The sequence below is a fragment of the Marmota monax genome, unplaced genomic scaffold, assembly GCF_021218885.2.
Source record: "Marmota monax isolate L192 unplaced genomic scaffold, Marmota_monax_Labrador192_F-V1.1 WCK01_AAM20220418_F8-fsc00045, whole genome shotgun sequence".
NCBI lineage: Eukaryota > Metazoa > Chordata > Mammalia > Rodentia > Sciuridae > Marmota > Marmota monax.
Genome location: NW_026692132.1, coordinates 5,560,232 through 5,580,622, shown reverse-complemented (window position 1 = coordinate 5,580,622; position 20,391 = coordinate 5,560,232). Strand labels below are relative to the sequence as shown.

Below are 20,391 nucleotides of genomic sequence, written 5' to 3'. Positions count from 1 at the left end.
TCATCCAATACTCAGGTTGTTGTGTCTTTTAGAAATTTTCATTTTTAGTATTTTAAAATCATAACTTTTTAATCTATTTTTAGATGTACACAACCATATTAATTAAACTAATTAATTAATTAATTTATATGTGGTGCTGAGGATCTAACCCAGTGCCCCACACGTGCTAGGTAAGCACTCTTCAACTGAGCCACAATCCCAGCCCTCATAACTTTTTATACCAAAGAAAGTAAAGGAAAAGGAAATTAAACCATTTAGTGTCTGTTTCCAAAAGTCTCTCAGCATACATGTATTTGCAACATAAACAGTTTAGGTAAGTGCGTGCATGTATAGGTGATAGTTTTACATATAATTATTAAAATTTGAAGACAATAATACCATAATACCATACAGACCATAACACCCTAATACTTTAGGGCATGCTGACTTTATAATTATTATAGGAATTTAAGGGAACAGCAAAGTCACCACAGTATATAGGGGATTAATCTGAAAATTGGAACTGAGAGTCTTTTTAGGTACGGTGGTTTATTAAGAAAGTTACAAGATATTGTCAGTATATAAATTTAGAAATATTGTTTCATGTTTCATTGTGTTACTAATGTTGATAACATATGCAATAATTGTCAATATGATTACCAGTAAAAAAGTCACTTTATTCTGTTTTCATAGTTTATAATTTCTAGCGCACTTTGTTATTCTCACAATAGTCCTGAGAGAGCAAGTCTTACTATCCTCATGTACAGATTAAAAATTAATCGAATGGTAAAGTTAAATGACATGCTGGGAATCACATGGTTAGAATGTCCATAGAATACACTTATTGAAGTCATGTATGAAGCTGACCAAAGTTTCAGAGGGACGGCAGCTCTTCTGCTGCCTCCTCCCCACTTTCCTCCTCATTCCCACCTCTCCCCTCCTTTCCTGAAACCCTCCCCTGTTTCTTCCTTCTCCATCATAACCCCATCTATTTAAGTGCTTGCTGTGTTCCAGATTGATTATTTGTAGACATAATTGTATTTAATTCTCATAACCACCCTATGAGGTAGGCAATAAACCCATTTAAAGAAGAGAAAATTAAGGTTTATAGAGAACAAATACTTGAACAGACTCACATGAATAGGTTGGAAATTTGAATCCAGGTCTTTTTTGACATCCATGTTTGTGTTTCCAAATACTATGCTATCAAGACAGTATTACAGTAAAATTTCAGTTCACTCTTTTTAGTGTATGTTATATGATGAAACTTTTGTACTTTATAATAGTTCTAAGCTATAGATTAGTTTAGTTGGGGATCCACTGATCCATTTTCTATAATACTGTACCACAAGGAAAAGAAGAGATGATTTAAATCTATGTTTACTCACCATTTTTTGCCATCCTTAGCCTGTGTGTGAGTGGTTGTTTTATCATTTGGCTAACATCTGTTTCAGTGCAAAACTTTTTTCTTTGAATTTCTTCAAACCATTCTCCAGTCACTCCTTGAAGCCATCTGATATCCCTCTTTGTCTTCTGAAGCTTGCTGAAATAAAGCAGAAAACAGAATGCGATGGACATCAATGCATTCTTCAAATTCATTCTTATCTAATGCAAACTCACATGATGAGCTATGTTCTGCCTAATGCAGGAGCAGTGTAAACTATGAGTCTAGGGAAAAAATGGCACTAGTCAGATATTCCTTTTGACCAAAGCATATATATTTTAGATGTGTTCTTCTGTATACCATGACAACCTAAAATTTTTGCCAGTAGTTGAGTTAATGACGACAAACTGGGTTGAGCAATATGCTAAAACCTGATCTAATAATGCAAATAAATGATAGATGTTCTAATAACATGTAGAAACTAGCATATCCTAGTTCTGATTACTCATTCACTCATTCATTAATCCATTAAATGTTTATTTGGCAATGTTAATCAATTAAATGTTTATTGAGGCCCCATGTAGGCAATGGGGGTTCATAGTGAATATAACAGGTAGGTTGCTTACTCATCCATTCCATGGCCAAAGATAAAAGCTATTATGCAGAAAATAAATTGTTGAATAGTATGGTCTTAGATAATGGAATTCTTCAAACATGAAGACCTGAAAACCCATGAATGTGCACAGGGCTAATGCTAGAGTTGTAGGGAAAAGTGGAATTTGAGATAGACAGGAAAGTTTACTGAAAGCCTAAATATATCCTCTGCACCTTGAAAACACCAGGCCTGAAATCCTACCTACTTCTTTTGCTTTCCTGCTTTTCCTGTTTAGTCTTCTTTCAAATGAAAATGCTGTTTTACAGTATGGAGATTCCTTGGAAATCTGGGAATGGAACCACCATTTGACCTAGCTATCCCTCTCCTTGGACTATACCCAATGGACTTAAAAACAGCATACTACAGGGACACAGCCACATCAATGTTTATAGCAGCACAATTCACAATAGCTAAACTGTGGAGCCAACCTAGATGCCCTTCAGTGGATGAATGGATTAAAAAAATGTGGCATATATACACAATGGAATTTTACTCAGTAATAAAAGAGAATAAAATCATGGTATTTGCAAGCAAATGGATGAAGTTAGAAAAGATAATGCTAAGTGAAGTTAGCCAATCCCAAAAAAACAAATGTGGAATGTTTTCTCTGATATAAGGAGGCTGACTCATAGTAGGGTAGGAAGGGGGAATATGGGAGGAATAGATGAATTCTAGATAGGGAAGAGGGGAGGGAGGGAGAGGGAGGAGGCAGGGGATTAGCAAGGATGGTGGAATGTGATGGACATCATTATCCAAAGTACATGTATGAAGACTCAAATTGGGTGTCAACCTACTTTATATACAAACAGATATGAAAAATTGTGGTACATATATGTAATAAGACTTGTAATGCAAAAAACCCCCAAAGTACGTGTATAAAAACATGAATTGGTGTGAACATACTTTATACACAAAGGTATGAAAAATTGTGCTCTATATATGTAATAAAAATTGTAATTCTGCTATCGTGTATTTAAAAAAATAACATCAATTAAAAAAAAAGAAAATGCTGCTTTAAGTCCTTACTTAAATCCCCAGTTATGATTTTTTTTTTTCAAAGTTGATCATTTTGCTCAATTTCATAAGGACCCTAGAACTGTTTGGAGATCTAACAGGAAATCTCCCTGGGCAGAGCAAAAAGAGCAGAAAGGTGAGTTTGAAGAACACGGTGACAATATAGGGCTCAGTGTGTAACTTATAAAGTAGTTGCTTTTGTATAACGCTAATGAAAGGTTAGGCTTCTTGTTGGGTTCCAAGCAGCTGTCATCTTTTATCCTGGGCCTGCTGTAAATAACCAATGTAAGGTCTTTGTATTGCTAAGAAGATGGTGAGCAAGATGTCTCCAGAATGGCCAATTTGGGGTTAAAGGCAATGAACTGAGATGGCTGTAACTCATGCTTCTGCTTGGGGCTATGATACTGCTGTTTTATAAAAATATTCAAGAAGGAAGCCAGAGGTCATCCTGCCCAGACTTGCATTTTGAAAAGCATTAGGCAGCAATCATTATGTTCAGCCCACAAATTTGCACTAGTGCCTCCTCTTTTGCCATGGCCACTCTCTGATACCTGGTAGCTCCTGTCTATTGAGACTTCCCTTACTACCAGAATAGACTAAGAGACCCCCAGGTATCTGCTTCTAACCAGTGCTGAATGATGGGGCATCAGAGCTGCCCTCAGAATCCTGTGCCTCTGCTGGATCTACTGAGTAGAAGAAATCCACACAGGGGCTGGGGTTGTGGCTCAGTGGTAGAGTGCTCGTCTAGCATTCATGAGGCACTGGGTTTGATCCTCAGCACCACATAAAGTAAAATAAAGATATTGTGTCCACCAAAAAAAAAAAAAACTAAAAAATAAATATTAAAAAAAAAAGAAAAGAAATCCACACAAAGCTGCAGGGCATCTTTCAATGTGCATGAGGTCACAATTCTATAGGTGATCCCTTGCTTAGGTAGCAGTAGGGGACAGGAGACTAGTCAAGGGGCTGGTAGAGAGAGGTGTTTACTTGACCAGGGTGATGGTGGTGATGCTGAAGAAAAGCATAAGCACTCAGAGCAACTTAAGGGGTAAAATTGACTCTCAGATGTCCACTGGGATTGAGTGTTTTGGGGGGGCTAAGGGCTGAGACATGTCAAGGAAGACTCCTAGATTTTGATTTACATAAGTGTATAAAATATGCCACTCATAGAGCTGCTAATAAGTTCAAGCTGTCTCTAACACCTTACTAATGTCCCATATTGGGACATGACCTCTACTTCCTGGAAACCTTCCCTAATTGTTGGTTCCCCAAAGTCAGCACCACCCTCTTCCACTTCTCCACATACCAATCTAATTTCAGAAGGAGGTCAAGCTACCTGACTTAGGAATGCCCAATATAAATATAACCTTTTATTTTTCCCCTTATAGGCTTGGTGTAACTTGGACTCTCTTTTAAAAATAATCACAGCTCACTTACTGCCATCTCTAGCACCTTGCACACATACCATAGCTGCCTGGTTTTTATCCATCTCATTGTCAATAGATTCAGACATCAATATTTTCTTGTGAATACTCATGCATTTTGAATTCCATTTCAGGAAATATATCTTAAAGCAATAGCTACTCCCAAGCACACAAATTTAATGAACATCCATGTAGTTGCTAACCATAATTATGCAGGCAATAGAGAATCCTAAGAAAATTCACATGAATTTACGTGAAATGGCAAAAACAAAATACAGCATTTTGCCAATGAGCATGACTATGTAAAAATGATGCAATCATTTGGACACATTTGGGAACAAAAGAAAACGTCTGATCTTTTAGGGTAGAATAATTATAGGTATCATTTCTATGTTTAGCTTTTTTGTTATGTTGATTCTATAAGTACAACACGTGGAGCTGTTTCTTTTTTTCAGAAGTACTGGGGATTAAACTCAGGGCCTCTCACATGCTAGGCAATTCCTCCACTATTGAGATATATCCCCAGAACAAGATGTTTCTTTTTGTATGTGAATTTTTATTTTAACATTTTTGCATTACATATTTGTGGAAGATAGAGAAAAATGTCATATTTCTACAATCCTAATATATCCATTATTGCCTTTTTAATGTGTTTTATCCTCTGTGTTTTTCATATGGTTGTAATAGAATTTATTTCATATATATCAGCAGAAAGCCTCGAATGATGCGCTTGCTGGCCTACAACAGTGAGCAAAACAGATTTGGCTCCACTCTAGGTAGCTGACAGTCTAATGGGAGAAATGAACATGAGTCCAGTAACAATAGAGATGTAATAATAGTGGTAAGTGTGACTTATTCATTCAACGTATGTTTGAACCCTGGGTAAAGAATGCTTGCCCTACGGAATTTAAATTCTGCTGGGGTGGGAGCATTTATATTTGTGTGTGTTGGGGGGTAGGTGGGAGGGGACAATAAACAACAAAATGTAAATAGGTACTACAAGAGCATGCAACTAGGGGACCTGCCTGAGATCACAGTGAAGATTCCCTGGAAGGATAAAGGATGAGGCGAAGGGTAGTGGGCTGGGGGATCCTAGGTGGAGAAGTAGTAACTGGAGAACTATAGCCCTGTGGCTGGAGGGTGGTCAGGGAGAGGAAGCCTAACCAAAGGGGAGAGGAGAGAGACAGCCACTAGATCATGCAGTGCTAGGGGTCAGATTAAGTGCTTTGGTGTTTGATCCTGAAGCAATGAGAAAGCATGAGAGGTGTGACACATCGGATTTGCATTTTTAAAAGCTCATCCTAGCTACAGGTGGAAAGTAGATTCCAGTGGGGGAGAGGAGACCAGTCAAGGTTACCTATAGGAAACAGAGGTATCTGCTTGGATCAGGATGATGGTGGTGAGGCTGAAGTGAAGTAGAAAGTGTTTAGAGTGACATAGTGGGTAAAATTGACTCCAGGTGTCCATAAGGATGACGTGATTTGGTGGGGGTGGAGTTTAAGGGCAGAGACAAGTCAAGGAAGACTCCTAGATGTCAGATTTACCTAAGTAAATGCCATTCATAGAGATCATGCCTATATAATCTTTAAAAAAAAAAAAAACCCTTAACACTTTGTCAAAAATACTTTTAACATTACTCATTTTCAGGGCAAATACTAAATATTTGCATAATATTCAAGTTAGTATATTTTCCATAATTTATTTACTCTTCCCCTGGTGAAGATTTTCCCTTGTAAATATTGCAATAAAAGATGTCATTGTGCATTTTCTATTTTTATAGCGTCTCTGAAAGAATAATTGAGTCAAGGAGTCAAAATATTTTTGTGTTTCTTTATACGAACTACCAAAATACTTATCAAAAGGGATATAAGCAACATTACTCCTCCTAGTAATGTACAAGAACTACTCATCCTTGGAAGGCTGGGTATTATTATTTTAAGTATTTTTATTTTCCTAATTTAATATTTTAATGGAACTGTGTCTATAATTATTTTTCTTTTTGAGAAGTCTTATTTACTTTGTTTCATAAAATATGCTACATTTCTTTGATAAGTAGTGAGGTTTGAACACTTTCTCATATGTGTGAAATTACATTTTGTGTTTTGGCACGGGGGGGTTGCTAATTTATGAATCAGTGCCTCAAAATTTTTCATTGGAATGAGAAATATTTAATAAAAAGTAACTCCTTTTTCTTATTTCATCCAGGTTTTTGACTTTTATTTTCATTAGACTTTGAATGTTGGGCCACAGAAACCTCATTCTAGCTAGGGATAGAGTACATAAAACACAATTAATATGTAGATATGTTTATGGTAATATTTGTTTCCTGAAGGCAATGAGAAATGACATTCAGGCAGTAGTGGCATGTATATACATGAATGGGGCAAGATTTTGAAGAAATTCAGAAGCTCTCAAACCACAAATCTTTCAGGGCTGATCCTGGGGATGGTTGTCAGGAGAGTGGATGAACATGTTCAATCATGAGCCAGAAAACCCAAAGTTCAGGCTGTCAAAAGCTGTGATTATTATTACTAAAGAAGCAAAATGAAAATAGTTATGACTTTTGAAGTAAGAAGTGACTCTTCTTACTCTGTGGGAACCTGAACATGCCTTCTTAAATTTATATACTCAAGAGTCTGTGTCCAATAAAATATTATTTGAATGTTTATGGTGGTTGCCTTAGTTTCTTGTACTAAAAACATAACAATTATAAAATTAGTGCAGTTTTGGCTCACCAATTTACTTAAGACATAAAATATCAAGTAAGTTCAACATCAGCAAGTAAGAGAAATTTCTGATTATAAAAGCAAGGGCGGGGAGGTGGGTGCTGGGGTTGTGGCTCAGTGGTAGAGTGCTTGACTAGCATCCATGAGGCACTGGGTTCAATTCTCAGCACCACATACAAATAAATAAAAAAAATAAAGGTCCATCAACAACTAAAAAAAATTTAAAAAAAGCAAGGGCACAGTAATATGTGAAACTCGAGGGCAGTGTTTTATATCTCAGCCTAATGGGGATAACACGTGCTTGTAAACACAATTCAACCAAGTTCCAACAAGCTTGAGTGGCACGAGACTCTTCCTCATCTGTGTTGATTTGTTACACACATGGCCATCCATTTGGTGTGTACAGCCCACTTAGGCCAATGACAGGAACTCAGGGTTATAAATGACATATATATATATATATATATATATGTATATATATATATATATATACACACACACACACACACACACACACATATATGTGTGTATATATATAAATTACCAGTACACAGCTTGTCTGCTTAATTAGTCCAGACTGACTCAACATATCACAAGGGACTGTTGTCTATACTTCTAATTTGCTTTACCCTCAGGCTGATCAACTTGACTAAATTAAATCAGGTCCTTTCTTGCTGGGTCCAGCCCTCAGTTCCAAGTCCAAATGCCATCTTCATTTACATGAATCCTACCCTGCTGGGTATGCTGAGGATTTCGTCCTGGCACCTCCTGGACATGCCACTCCTTTCAGGTTCCTTTTCCCAAGTTAAATTTATTTTTTTCTTGATTTTCCAGCCTTGTGCTAAGAATCCCAAACCCCCTCCTCTTTCTCTTCCCCATTTGTTCCCTTGCTGACCTTCACTAGTCATCTTTGTTTGTCTTTATTCTTTTTTTTTTATATTTTTAATTTTTTATTGTGGGTTGTTCAAAACATTACAAATTTCTTGACATATCATATTCCACACTTTGATTCAAGTGGGTTATGAACTCCCACCTTCACCCCATACACAGATTGCAGAATCACATCAGTTACACATCCATTGATTTACATATTGCCATACTAGTGTCTGTTGTGCTCTGCTTGTTTGTCTTTATTCTGAGCAAGTCTTTGTCCTTACCTTTATTTCCATGACTAATAATTATGTACCAATCATTGAGAATGTGCTCAGTAAATGATAGTTGTCTCCTTATCTCCCATTTCATGTCTGCTCTTTCCTGTTCCTTCTCAAACTCTGGCCATTCTTGAGTTATCATCAGATAATAGAAAGAGCACAGACAGAGTTAGGTTCTAGCTGAATGAAGTTGGTTACATACTTAACTTTCTTGGCTTAACTTTTCTTTACTTAACTTTTCCTCATTTGTAAAAGAGGGCTGGCTAGATGATATGGTAGGTTGTTTGCAAAGAAAGCCTCAAAATTCCTCTTCTCCCTGAAGGTACACTCCCTTGCAATGTGACTTTGCCATTCCTCCCATCAAGAAGTAGGATCTCTTTCACTGCACCCTGGAATCTGGACTGGCCTTGTGCTTTCTTAGACCAACAGAATGTGGTGGAAGTGAAATGGTGAGACGTCTAAGTCCAGGCTCTAAGAGATCTTACTGCTTCTGCCTTCTCCCTTTGGGAATCTTGAGACTACTGTAATATAAAGCCCCAGGCTAGTGTCCCTGAGGGTGAGATCATTCACAGAGACCCAGCTGAAAGCCATCACCAATTGCCAGACATGTAAGCAAAGCCATCTTAGTCCATCCAGATCCAGGTGACTACAACCCTCCCATCCCCCCCCCCTTTCCCCCCTGCCTGAAACAATTGAGTGATTCCAGGTGGCCAGCCCAGCTGGGTCCAGCCCAAATGGCTGTCTCACAGAATCATAAGCTAATAAACAGAAACTGTCTTTTAAGTTTTGAGGTGATTTGTTGTGTATAATTTTTAGAAATTGGAGATAGATGAGATTACCTTGAAGATCTCTTCTGTTCTAAAATCTGTGGTCAAAACCCTCAGCATTGATAAATCACATTTAAGTGAGACATCTTAGGCTGACAAGAGCCTTAAGACATAATTGGTTCTATATCTTCTCTGCAGGTAAAATAATAATAATAAAAAAATCATGGCAGATGATATGTATTGAGCTCTTCCTATCTCCAGAATCTTGCAGTCATTATTGTTAATCCTCGTGATAATGCTGCAGGAGGACACTGAAGCCTGGCAAACCAGGCATGCTGGAGTCCTTGAACTGCCCTGTGAACTCATGCTTCTGATTCTCAAACCCGTGTTCTCTTAACCACATATCTTATGGTCTCTGTGTATTATTAACCCCACTAGTGAACAATACAACTGTATGCGCATATAGTGACATTTGTTAATTACACAAGTGGTGATGATAATCCAAATATGCTGGAAAGACAGCAGTTATACAAAATTTAAAAGCAAACAAGTCTCCTAAGCCAGAAAATAGGAATTATAGTTTTCATGACCTTCTCAGCAAATTTTCAAACAGTTCTCAAAATAGCTCCCTTTATCAGGTCCTCTGGCCAAGGGTATCGATTCCTCTTTTTGCTGTTCTTACCTCTCTTTTTATCTCCTACTTGTATCCTTCCCCCTGTCCCCCACTTTTCTTACTTCCTTGGCTCCTGTATGTATGTTGTTTTTCTTTCACAGATGACTTTCCCGTGAGTGACTGTCCCATTACATCTTGTTCTGTCTTCCAGGCAGCCAGGAATCCTGATCGCTATCAACCTCTACTCTAGGCTTTAAGGACTTCTTGCCAAATTCTTGAGGAATCTTAAACTCTCCACCCATTCATGTCTCACAGGTTCAGTCATAGGTGAGCCCCAGAATGAATTTTTCAAGTGCACTACATCCTGTGAAAGCACATTTGCCTCTTTATTCACAGGTGATCAAAGTAGCGTAAAAGTTTTCCTTCCACACAGGAATTCAAACATATTTTGTTTCGTATTGACACAACACCCAGGAAAGCACAAATGTAAGGCATGGGGCAGGAACTAGTTCCTGAGTCACAGTTTAGACTAGGGTTAATGTCATAATGAAGAATAGATCAGTATGCCCAAGCAGAAACTTTTCAAAATGCTGAATCCCCAAAGCAGACTCACCATCTTTGGAAAATGTTGCTTTTGTTTTCCTGCTTCAGAAAGGCGATATTTCCAGGTAAAGATTTCTTATTGTGCTCGCTGACTAAAGAATGCTTAAGGACAAGTGTGAGTTCTTAGCCACTTCTCCCCCTGTTGCTCCTCTGAAAAGATTTGTTATTTGAGAGCCTTTGCCTTGACATCAGAGCTGGTCTTTGGCTCAGCCCACAGGGAGGGGCAGGGACTAGGAAAACCAAACAGGTATATTGAAAATGTGTTCTTTTGATAATGGCAAAGTTAAACCACAAGAAGGAAGTCTGCAGGAAGGAAAGCTCAGATAAGAAAAAAGGGTAAAGTGAGCAACAACAACAAATCTTTAGAACTCAAAGGGCAGCAACACAACAATGGCACCAGCATTCAAAACAAGCTCAATGATAAAATCCATTTAAACTCCTTGAATGGTTGTGATCTAGACTGCGCACCATGGATAAAAGAAAATCGCTTTATATTTTAACAATTGATCATTGTTCCCTTCTGAATGTTTGTTTTAATATAACACAAAGTCACAACAGCAGGAAAATAGAAATGATATAAGTAAAAATAAAGGCATGTAATTGCCATATGGGTTCAGCTCACAGTGAGTGATCTCTTACCAAAAGTCACCTGAAAGAAGGTTCTGTAGAAAATACTTGCTGCCCCGCTAGAGGTTCAACTTGGAGTTGAACCGTTAATTCCCCTCGTAGCCACTAGGGCTCTTCTGTCCTCCTAGATTTACCTGATCTCTTTTTGTTTGTGCCTTTTACCTAAACCATACCAGAAAGCATCCAGGATCACTTCCATATTTACCAGATTATATTGAATTACTTGCCATGTATGTACCTGTTTGGCTGTCTCACTAGGCTGTCAGCTCCTTGAGGGCCGGGACTGTGGCTCATTCACTTGGCTTCCTCAGGGATCAGTATGGTTCCTGACTTAAGGGCAATCAGGTAAAGATTTGCACCACTTTTGGAGTAATGAATGAATTCTACAAAAATTTCATGCCATCATTGTAAAGCAACTCAGTCAATATTTACTGTGAGAGATGTGACTCTGCACACAAATTGAAATCATGTCTATAAGAAGTAAATTTTGCATAGGACTAGTATCAGAAAGTTAATTATAGCTAACATTTACATAGTGCTTTTCCTGGACCAGGCACGGTGATACATATTAACTAATTTAATCTTCACAAGCACCCTTGTGAAGGTTGATAGTCATCATTTCCTATTTTATCAATGAGGATGTTAAAATACTGACAGGCTAAATTAAATTCAGACTTATTGATTTAAATGCTGTCCTTAACCTTTATTACTTGTATAATTTTAATCTCTCTGTGCCTCAGTTTTCTCATATATCAAGTGGGGATAAGAGGGATGATTTCTCATAGTGCTTTTGTGAGGATTGCATTAAGGCACGAAAGGTCTGTTTGGCATAGATGAAGTGCTGAGCAGGTTGGGAGGCAGAGTTTATAGAGAAGAGTGCTGGGGTGGACAATTTGTATCACCATCCCAAACACAACAGCGAGTGACATCAGGAAGAGAATGGCCCTTAGGGCTATTCCTTCCTGTAAGGAAAGTCAAAAGCATCAATTATTTGGCTTAGACATAATAGATCCCCTCCTGGATCTCCACATTGTACTTAAATCAAAAGCATGCTTCCACCAAAACCACAGCTTTCAGGGCAGATGTTGACAAATAGGCTCAGATGCCACACTCAAGATGAGGAACTGGCTGGGAAGGCAGCCACTGCTGGCCACTGCATTGAATGGCCCACTGTGCTGAAACACAATGGCTGAGGCCAAGATTTGGGCTGCATAATTGCTTACAATTATCTTTTTATCAAAAGATCTAAAAACACATACTATTCTGAACACAAAAAGGCAAATGTACATAAACTGGGAAGAGCTTATATTTGTATTTATCATAAACCTGGATTCCTATCAAATTTCTGAAATTGACCATTCTTTGATTCAATTGATAGTTATTGAGCAGTAATTATGCACCAGATATTGTTCTAGGAGCTTGGATCACACAGTGTACAAGAGACAAAGGTCCTCACCTTCCTGGGGCTTGCAGTCTATCAAGTATTTCCATAGCCACATTCCTTGTCCAAACTACCACCATTTCTTTTTCTTTTCTTTTTTTAAAAGTATTTATTTATTTTTTAGTTGGACCAATATCTTTATTTATTTATTTTTATGTGGTGCTGAGGATCGAACCCAGGTGCTAGGCGAGCGCTCTACCACTGAGCCACAACCCCAGCCCAAACTACCACCATTTCTTATCTGGAAGGCTGCAGGAACCTCCTACCTTCTAATCTGGATCTCCTTCTATCCAGACTCCACATAGCAGCCAAAGCAAATTCCAGAAACAATATTTTGACAAATTGAATTTTAAAGATTAAATTATCTTTTATTAGCAATTCATGAATTGGAAAGCATCCCATCTACAAAATAGCTCTGTTGGGCATGGCAGAACAGTTGATTTTTATAAAGTAGCTTGAGCAGGATCAAGGAAACAACAGAATATATAAAGGATATTGGCTAATGTAAGGTTATTTCAGGTTACTTTCATTGTAAGAACTAAAGTAGAGGGGGACTTTCTTATCATGTTGGCTCAGGTTGACTGATGGTTTTGATTATTTGTTGTGAATTTTTTTTGATAACCTTATCTTTTGGGATATTTTCTTATTTTGTTTGATTTCTTTTAAGTTTTGGTCTGATTATGTGACATTTAACACAAATGACTCCATTTTGGTATGGCTATTGGGGACTAGTGTAGGAGCTCAGTTAAAACAATAGCCTACTGATACCGGTCTTATTGATGATTGGACAGAGTTTGTGTTTCATGGAGTTAAAGAATGAACACAGGGAGCAGCTGAGGTAAGTTAAGCCTAGCAGGATTTATTTTAAAAAGTGATAGAGGGGCTGGGTTTGTGGTCAGTGGTAGAGCACTTGTCTGTGTATGAGGCACTGGGTTTGATCTTCAGCACCACATAAAAATAAATAAATAAGTAAAAAAAAAGTGACAGAGGACAGACTTCCCTGGAGAGAAGGGGACTTTCAGAGCCCAAAAGCATGTGGGAGGGATGCGACCTGCCTTTTTTATAGCCCTCAGAACTTCTGTCTTTCATTGATCTTCATCTTTCCTTTCTTTCCCTATATGTGACTAGGAACACAAACATGAAAGTTTTTTTAAATTTTTTTTTGAAAAATAACCACCAGCAACTCTTTTGTTCTTTCTTTGGAAAACTATTCGTCATCCTCTGAACTCTCGTGTTTTTTACCCATGTCAACTGCCTGATTTGAAAAACAGTTGTTAGCCCATTTTCTAATTACTAGACCCTTTTATTCTTACCTACACTGACTACCTAACCTTTTCCCCTTGGTCAATATATAAATTTTATTTTACACAATCTTTTATAAATGTAAGCCATTTTATGTCACTTCTCTATTTAATTCTCTCCATGCTTAGAATACCATTAAACTTCATGGTCTTCATATAGTATCTGACCTCTGCCTTTTCTGCCACTGTTTCATATCACCTTTCTGTTCCTCTCACAAGTCAAGCTAGTTTCTACTGGGATTCACACTTGCTGTAGCCTCCACCTGAAATGCTCCTCACTGTTTTGACACACAGCAATTCCTTTGTCTCATTTAGGCCTTAGTTAAAATGTCATGTCCTTGCAGAGGTGTTCCCTGACTTTTCAAAATAAATTATCCCTTCTTGGGCTGGAGTTGTAGCTCAGTGGTAGAGTGTTTACCTAGCACATGTGAGGTACTGGGGTCCATCCTCAACACTACATAAAAAATAAAGGTTAAATTCTTTAAAAAAATCCCTTCTCCCATCTATAGTCACTTTTTGTCATTACTTGGTATACTTTTCTTAATCTCATTAATCTTCTTTTGAAATCATCATCTTCATTTATTTTCTTTTTATTGTCTCCCTGTTCCCCACTAAAATATAATCCATAATAGCAATGACCTTGCCTGTCTTGTTTTCTGGAATGACATCAGATGTAGGCCAGGGACTTAATAAGCCCTTGGTGAATGAATGAATATCTATTTGGGAAACTATTCTCTCTGAACATGCATTTCTTCACCTATAAAATGAGGGGGCTGACCTGGAGCCTCTGTAGTGCCATCCCACTTGCTGTGAGTCTAAGCAGACTTCTACAAAGGTCTCAAAGGAAATGGCCTCATGTTCCAGGATGTGGATGACAAATCCCCATTTAACTTGGTCTGAGATCTCAGAGATCCCAACTCTATTTCCCTTAGTCCTCTATGTTCCAGCCCACACCACCCCAGTCTTTCAGGTTGTCCTCTTGTGTCTACTGTCCATTCATGTCCTCGACCTTTCTTTTTGCTGCTTTTCTCTGGGTCCATTACATGATTAAAATGAAACAGCAAGAAGAGGACAACATGATTCCAGATTCAAACTGACAATAACTTGAATTAAGACACTATTTTTGTATCATTTCTAGTGTCTTCATGATGTTGCTTAACTTGAACAAAACCTGCCCACTGCATCAGCACCTTGTCTCCTGCAGGGTAAAGTGGTCCTAGAATTAAATATTAGGTATAAGTTACATGACAGCTGCTTCACTGGGCACTTCCACAAAAACTGTCAAATTAAATCGCCACAGGATCCCCATGAAGTAGGTCCTTCATAGTTCCAGGTTCCCAACACAGACTCAACAAACTGCAAATAAAAATATTAGGAAAAAATGGCTGTATCGAACATGCACAGATCTTTTCTTGCCATTATTTCCAGAACAATACAGTAAAACAACTATTTACATAGGATTTACATTGTATTAGTTATCATAAGCAATTTAGAGATGCTTTAAAGTATGTAGAGTCAGGTGGGGTGGTATGGATTTGTAGTTCCCATGCTCAGAGGCTGGAGTTTTGACACCAATCTGGGCAACATAGCAAGACCCAGTCTAAAAGAAAGAGAGAAAGAAAAAGAAAGAGAGAGAGAGAGAGAGAGAGAGAGAGAGAGAGAGAGAGAGAGAGAGATAAGTGAATGAATGAAGGAAGAATATGGGACAGTGTGCACAGGTTATATGCAAGTATTATAGCATTCTTTATATGAAACTTGAGCATCCATAGACTTTGGTATCCATTGAGGGATCCTAAAACCAACCCCTGCAGATACCGAAAGACAACAATATTCATTTTACAGTAAAAAACCCTAAAACTATGAAAGATGAAAAACTTGTAGAGGTTGTAAGTGGAGAATAAAAAAGTTAGATTTCCACCTAGCTTAAGACCCCATTCATTGAGAGTACAATAATTTCCAGTTTATTTTACTCAGTGCTTGAACTATTCAGTGCCTGCCTGGAATAAACTTTCTCTGTAGTGTGTCTAAAGTTTTTGCAGGCTGGTTGCCTTGTCACTAGATGTCAGCTCCCTAAGTCAGATGCCAGAATTCCTGTACACACCAAAGCAGTGAATAAATATTTGTTGAATAATCCAACAAATGAATACAAAAGAATTTCAAACTAGAGGTTTTTAAAAAATATTTTTTAGTTGTCAATGGATATTTATTATTTACTTACATGTGGTGCTGAGAATTAAATCCAGGGCCTCACACATGCTAGGCATGCGTTCTTCCACTGAGCTACAACCCCAGCTTGAAGTTTTTAGCTTTTGCGTCCCTCTTATTCCCCTTTACACAGATGCTCAGACATCTTACACTGAGACTCGCAAGGTGATGTTAGGATTCTACAAGTGCAGGGAAGCTGCGCAGGACTGCAGAATCAGAGGTAAGTGACTCCTGTCAGGCTGTTACTAGCACAACTGCAAGACAGGTTAGAGCTAATAAAGTTCTGATCCATAGATAAAGTGTATGATCTCAACACCTTGGATTTGTTTATTATATTATTCATGGCTTCTTTCCAAAGACAACTACATCCTAAATTCTGACCACATCCTCTGTACTGCTGGTTCTGTAGAGTTAGGTAACAAGACACAACTGTACTCCTGAGGCTCTGGTGCATCCCTCCTTTGTTTTTCATTAATAAGAATGAAGCTGAATGCTTATTTTTACAATGTGTCCTGCCAGGAAAAGAAGACAGAAGGAGAAGCCTAGGCAATTTTACAAGGTTAGAGAAAAGTGATGCTCCCATAGTTTATTCTGGGTCCAGGCAGGCAGGTTGCAAGATTACCTTACATTCACTTTTCATTCTCTAATTAAAACCTACAATGATATTCAACTTAATTCACCCTCCATATCATGACATCTTAAAGATGTTAGAAAACCAACTCAAATCGAATCTAACTTTCCAGAATGAGCTTCAACTTTAAAGAATTTAATGTTGCAATGTGAGGTTTCCTTCCTCTCCCACTTCATCCTCACATACTGGTCAAATATAGAAGCCAGGAGGCAAGAAAGATAGATCTCAAATACGTATTCAGTCTTTGATTTAGGCCACAAACTGCTGAGAAAGTGGCCTGGGGTTTCCTGAATGCCATTACCATGAATGTATTGTTCCTGGGTTCCCAGGAACGATGGAGTTGAGGAAAGTCTCTTGAGTTATAAATTGCAGGATTCACTCACTGGGTCAAGAAAGCTTGATGTCATTGGATTGTATTACAGTTTGCAATATATTTTTAAGAAGACTTAATCCTTGAACTAATCCTTACTCAAATGGTCCCTGCCTTTTCCAATCTTCTTTGGCAAAGCTGCCTGTCAAAGATCAGTGCTGTGTTTACACTACTTTTTTCATCAATTGACAAAATGATGCCAGTATGCTGCTGTATTTTGATTAACATTCCTGTTCCCAAGAACTGGCTTTGCCCGGCTGAGGCACTCCACTTCTTTAGAAATTATTGAAGAACCACATTCCAAAGAGATTTACTTAGAACATTTTTCCCTTAGATCTTTCTACAAAAGGTGATCATTAGAATTATTACTCTGCTGATGAGATGTTCCACACATACACACACATGAGTAAGATCTCATTCAGAAGAACTTACTAAGTTTGGTCTTAAATGTAATTACATTTATTTACCAAAACATATTCCTGTGAAGCACTACTAGAGTGATTCTGTAAGAAATTCTGTACCTGGGGAGAAATGAAGTAATACTGGCAGTACTACCGCAAATTACATAACGTATTTATGGAAACCTGACTTAGTATATAAGAAATTTTTTTTTCAGAAATTTTTCTGGTAATGTCATTGTCTATGTTATTATTTGACATCATTATTCAGTTTCTAGTAGCTAAATTCTTCTTTCTCAATCTCAAAAACAAACACAATTTGTGATCACTCTTTGCAATGTATTAAACACTTTATCATGAAATCTCAATGGGTTTTGGAGAAAAGGCCTAAATGAAGCTTTGTCACACAATACAAATGATAATATACCATTGGAGGATATTATGTACTTTGAATATGTCTCTGTGCATCATGAATTGTTCAAAATAATTGTACTCAGTGTGAACAACCAACCAATCTCTCGAAAATGAATAGAAATGTTAATGCAGTGATGCCAGGTGCATTTTATAGAAGAAAAGTAGAAATGAATAGAACTATTTACTTGGTATATGTATCTGGGTGTGTCCTATTCTTTATTAACAATGACCTTACATTTTAAAAGTCAATATTTTTTCAGCTTTGAGTCATTTTTGCTCCTGTTAGCAAAAATACTTGTTTTTTTTGGGTTGGACAAAGAAATGTCTGGCATAGGAAAAGAAATCTTGATATCTGATTCGCACTGTTTTGTTTTATTTAAAATCATCCTGGTACCTCTATTCTCTTTACCATCATTCAAAAACAGGATTAAAGTCACAGAAGCAATGAATTAAGCATGGTAGTCTGAGAGGATGGACGACTTTTCTAGCAAACTGGCAACCCAGGATGTGGCGGGAGCCTGACCTACTCATAGTAAAATATTTGTGGATAATTGCTATGCTTTGGGTCATGGGATCCACCCTGCCCCTGCCTTTTTTCTTTCTTATTTTTTTGCACTCCTAGCCCTAATCAACTGACCTGAGGATTCTTGCTTGACCCAAAAGCTAAACATAAGCAAGAATGCTGCCCAGCTGATGAGCTCTATTTTGAAGTGTGACTGACAATTAATTCACGTCTTTCTTGTTGGTGTGTCTTGAAATCATAATGACAAGTAAGACAAACTACAGTGACACAGAGGCTGTGAAACACAGTGAAAGGCACTGAGCAGTACCATGTGATGACTGGGGCCAGAATGCTGCTGTATTTTGATCAGCATTCCTGTTCCCAAGAACTGGCTTTGCCCGGCTCAGGCTGTTTCCTTTCTCTCTCCTGTACCCTCATCATAAAGAGCCATCTAACATTTGTGGTAAAGTAATGTATGTTCCTCATCACCTAAAAGAGCATAACTAAAATGCCCAGCCATAAGTAACAATGTAGGAATTCTTACACAGGGAATTCCTAACATGGGGACAAGAAATTTCAAATATCAACAAAATTGAGGTGTTTTTTTTTCCACTTAAAAGTTTTTTGAAGTTAATTTTTTAAAATTATGAACATATAATTATACAAGATGCAGAAGACTTGGAAATTACATAAAAGTTTGAAGGAAAAAAATTATTCATAATCCTCAGAAGACCAGAGATACTGCTTTCATGCTCTTTCTCACTGTGTGTGTGTGTGTGTGTCCAACTGTTTTAAAACAGGGGTAACAGGACTAGGAATCTGCCCATCTCCGTTTTTAGCTGAGGTATGAGAGCAAGAGATTCCAGATATTCAACTGAGTTGTGAAAAGACCAGTAAGAAGAACTTCCTTGCTTGAATTTACAAAAACAAAGCCAAAGCAGTCCTGTTAAGAGTTAAGAATTGTAATGCATTCCACTGTCACATGTAAATTTTTTTAAAAAATTAATTAAAAAAAAAAGAGTTACAAGTCCCCTTCCCCAGAGTGGGTCAGGAGAGTGGAGACAGAGGGAGGATTTGTAAGGAGATTTTCTTTAGAGAAAGAGTCTTCAACATTACTACTGAAAGAGCATAATTGTGTCCCTTATGCTGTGGGGGAAAGGCAGACTGGTTTCAGACTCCTCCCTGAGAAGTCTGAGTTTGAAAACTGGGGTTGGCCATCTGCTCAGCTTGCACAGTGGAGTGCACAGCTCACTGGTGGGCAGTCTTCATTTCCAGGGTTTCTCAGGCAAAAATGGCATGTTTCCCATGTACAAGACATGGGGGCCACAGGATTGGCTGAGGAGACATGGGATTCTCACAGTTGATGTCCTTTAAAGCCAGTTTCAGGGGTAAAAGAAAGAGGTTGTGGATAAATCACTGGGTTCCTAGCAGAAAGCAGAAGAAAGCTTATCATCTGCATCAAAAGATCTTCAGTACAGGGCCTGGCCAAAGGCCATCTCTGAGAAAACCACACAAATACACACAAGACAAGAGGCACATTTAAACATCAGCCCAACCATTCCAGCCAGGAGAGGGCTTTTCAGTATATACCTCCCCTCCAAACTAGTACTTCTCTTCCCACTGACCACCATCCACTTCAGCCTTGGAGTGGTTAAAACCAATCACTGATGAGAAGAGAGGAAGAGGCTTACAGGGAAAAGGAGAAGGTTGGATCCCTCCTCACTGTTATAGGCAACTCAAGCAAGTGGTGGCTGTGGGAGAGGAATACGGAATCCTCTGAATAAGGCTGGAATTAACCGGGGACTGGACATTCTAATTATCCCATTGAAGTGGGCTGTGATTTTTGTGTTAAAGTGACCAGAGGACTTTTATTATATAAGAGTGAGAAGAAAGGTCATGGGAACACCCTTATTCTTATTCAGTGGCATTTAAAGGAAAAGTAGGACACAAAACTAAAGATGCTTTCTGATTATATTCCACGAGTCCCATTTGAACAACATGTCAGTTACATATTATGGGTTTTATAATGTAATTTTTTTTTAGATGAAATCTTCCTATGTTCCCAGACTGGCTAAATCTTCCTGCCTCACCCTCCCAAGTTGCCAGGGCACATACCACCCTTGTATGCATTTTTTTTTTTTTTTTTTGGTACTGGTGATTGAACTGAGGGGGCACTTTACCACTGA

The 20,391-nt window shown here is 38.1% G+C and overlaps 1 protein-coding gene across 4 annotated transcripts in view; it reads right to left on the bottom strand.

Moving 5' to 3' along the window:
• Positions 1-20,391, bottom strand: part of Exph5 (exophilin 5) — a 91,647-nt gene that overhangs the window by 28,728 nt on the left and 42,528 nt on the right. For 3 of the 4 annotated variants that reach the window (XM_058586497.1, XM_046466253.2, XM_046466264.2), the window contains exon 2: positions 1,368-1,522. In XM_058586497.1, the coding sequence (XP_058442480.1) occupies positions 1,368-1,413 (46 nt within the window). In that variant the 5' untranslated portion in view covers positions 1,414-1,522. Of the gene's footprint in view, positions 1-1,367; positions 1,523-10,326; positions 10,776-20,391 lie in introns of those variants that run through there. The other variant, XM_046466273.2, reaches the window with a different exon arrangement.